Source organism: Miscanthus floridulus, chromosome 13, assembly GCF_019320115.1.
Source record: "Miscanthus floridulus cultivar M001 chromosome 13, ASM1932011v1, whole genome shotgun sequence".
Lineage (NCBI taxonomy): Eukaryota > Viridiplantae > Streptophyta > Magnoliopsida > Poales > Poaceae > Miscanthus > Miscanthus floridulus.
This window is the reverse complement of record NC_089592.1, coordinates 5743222-5745922: the sequence shown is the minus strand read 5'-3', so window position 1 is coordinate 5745922 and position 2701 is coordinate 5743222. Positions and strand designations below refer to the sequence as shown.

Sequence of the window (2701 nt, the reverse complement as noted above, 5' to 3'; positions counted from 1 at the left end):
CCGCCCCTATAAATACATTTGTAAGGGCGGCTCATTTAGCAACTATTTGTAGGGGCGGCTCAATATAGAGTCGCCCCTACAAAGAAAGATGGCGTTGCTACAAATTGTTTTTGTAGTAATGAATATGAAACCATCTGCATGTGATTTAGTAGTAGCAGTATAACAAAACACAAGTTTGTACTTTGTACGCAGCGAATCTAGATCTGCGCTGAGACATATACTTATATAATATAAAAACAAATGATGAAGCAGTTGCATTTGCACGACGCCATGTGGCCCTCTACCATCCATCGCCGCCGGCCGGCCGTCGTGTATTTAAAGACCCTCTAGCTCTGCCTTGCTGCAACACAAGCAGCTAGCTGACCGGCCAATTCGACACGAGCAGCAGCAGCGCGGTAGCTTAGCTAGAGCTCATGGCAGCCATGCAAGGGCCAGCTGCGGGAGCAACAACGCGCGTCGCCGTCTCCCTCCTCCTCCTGATAAGCCTCACCGGCGGGAGCCCACCGCCGGAGCCGGTGTCCTGCACCCGCGGCACGTCCGACTGCACGGTGACGAGCACGTACGGGTCGTTCCCGGACCGCACCATCTGCCGGGCGGCGAACGCGACGTTCCCGCGGACCGAGCAGGAGCTGGTGGCGGCGGTGGCATCGGCGGCGGCGGCTCGGCGCAAGGTGAAGGTGGCCACCAGCCACTCGCACAGCTTCCCGAAGCTGGCGTGCCCGGGCGGGCGCGACGGCACCATCATCAGCACGGAGCGGCTGAACGCGACGGTGCGCGTGGACGCGGCGCGCCGGCTCCTGACGGTGGAGAGCGGCATGCTGCTGCGCGACCTCGTCAGGGTAGCCGCCGACAACGACCTGGCGCTGCCGCACTCGCCCTACTGGTACGGCCTCACCGTCGGCGGCATGCTGGCCACCGGCGCGCACGGCAGCTCGCTGTGGGGCAAGGGTAGCGCCGTGCACGAGTACGTGGTCGGGATCAGGATCGTCACGCCTGCCCCGGCCTCCCAGGGCTTCGCCGTCGTTAGGGAACTCGCTGCCGGTGACCCCGACCTCGACGCCGCCAAGGTCTCCCTCGGCGTCCTCGGCGTCATCTCTCAGGTCGGTACTGTACTGTCAAGATTAACTGCGGCATGTATGCATGCATGCCGTAAAAGACAAGTTAATTTGATTCACAATTATAGAGTAATTACCATGCTTATTTATGGTTATATTATGGATCGAGTACGCAGTACGAATCTAATGCGTTGACATCAAAAGATCAAAAAATGGTTTAAATTTGTGAGTTCTACATTTCATTCTATGCATGTGTTGATAGATGTGCTGCCTGTGCATGCATGTCGTGCAGGTCACTTTTGAGCTGCAGCCGCAGTTCAAGCGGTCGGTGAAGTTCGTGACCCGCGACGACAAGGACATGGCGGAGAAGCTGGCGGTGTGGGGCGACCTCCACGAGTTCGGCGACGTGGCATGGCTGCCGCGGCAGGGCAAGGCCATCTACCGGGAGGACGACCGCGTCGACGTCTCCACCACCGGCAACGGCCTGAACAACTACATCGGCTTCCGCGCGCAGCCGACGCTGGGCCTTCTCACCGCCAGAAAAGCCGAGGAGCGGCTGGAGGAGAACGGCACCGACGTGGCGCGGTGCCTGGCGGCGCGTCTCCCTGCGGCGACGTTCGAGCTGCAGGCGTACGGGTTCACCAACGACGGCGTGTTCTTCACGGGGTACCCGGTGGTGGGGTTCCAGCACCGGATCCAGGCGTCGGGGACGTGCATCAACGGCGGCGACGACGGGCTCCTCTCCGCCTGCACGTGGGACTCCCGCATCCGTGGGCCTTTCTTCTACCAGTCCGGCTTCAGCGTCGCCATGTCCATGGTCACCGCCTTCGTCGCCGACGTGCAGCGGCTGCGCGACCTCAACCCGCGCGCCTTCTGCGGGATGGACGCCAAGATGGGCGTGCTGATGCGCTACGTGAGGCGCTCGTCGGCGTACCTCGGCAAGGCGGAGGACTCGCTCGACTTCGACGTCACCTACTACCGGAGCTACGACGAGGGCGTCCCGCGCGCGCACGCCGACGTCTACGACGAGCTCGAGCAGATGGCGCTGAGGAAGTACGGCGCGCTCCCGCACTGGGGCAAGAACCGCAACTTCGCCTTCAACGGCGCCATCGCCAGGTACCCCGGCGCGGCGAGGTTCCTGGAGGTGAAGGACAGGTACGACCCGGATGGCATCTTCTCCAGCGAGTGGAGCGACCAGGTGCTCGGCATCAGGGGCAGCCCCAACGTCGTCGGGCCGCGGTGCGCCATCGAGGGCCTCTGCGTCTGCTCCGACGACGAGCACTGCGCGCCGGAGCAGGGGTACTTCTGCCGCCCCGGGAAGGTGTACACGGAGGCCCGGGTCTGCGTGTTTGAACAACGCACACGACTCGTCGACGAGCTGTGACGACGAATGATACATCCAATTTTTAGCTAGCTAGCTAGCTAGCTACCACATTGCCTTGCATTTGTCTTGTCTTTGAATTGAATTGGTGTAGATCTCGCAGAGCAAGCATCATTTTGATAGGTGCAGTGCAGGGCGGGACACGGTATGTGTGTTTACTAATAATGTGGTTTGTTGAAATATCAGATCACTTTGGGAATTTTATATATTTTTTGATTGGAAGCATTTGATCGAACGGCATCTCTTGTCAAAGTAAAGGTAGAAT

The 2701-nt window shown here is 59.9% G+C and overlaps 1 protein-coding gene across 1 annotated transcript; it reads left to right on the top strand.

Moving 5' to 3' along the window:
- The first annotated feature begins 384 nt into the window (after positions 1–384).
- LOC136501044 (probable L-gulonolactone oxidase 4) lies at positions 385–2468 on the top strand. The gene is made up of 2 exons (XM_066496536.1): positions 385–1100; positions 1348–2468. Exons 1-2 carry the CDS (start codon positions 414–416, stop codon positions 2437–2439), a joined length of 1779 nt encoding a protein of 592 aa, XP_066352633.1. The 5' UTR covers positions 385–413; the 3' UTR covers positions 2440–2468.
- Positions 2469–2701: the final 233 nt, after the last annotated feature.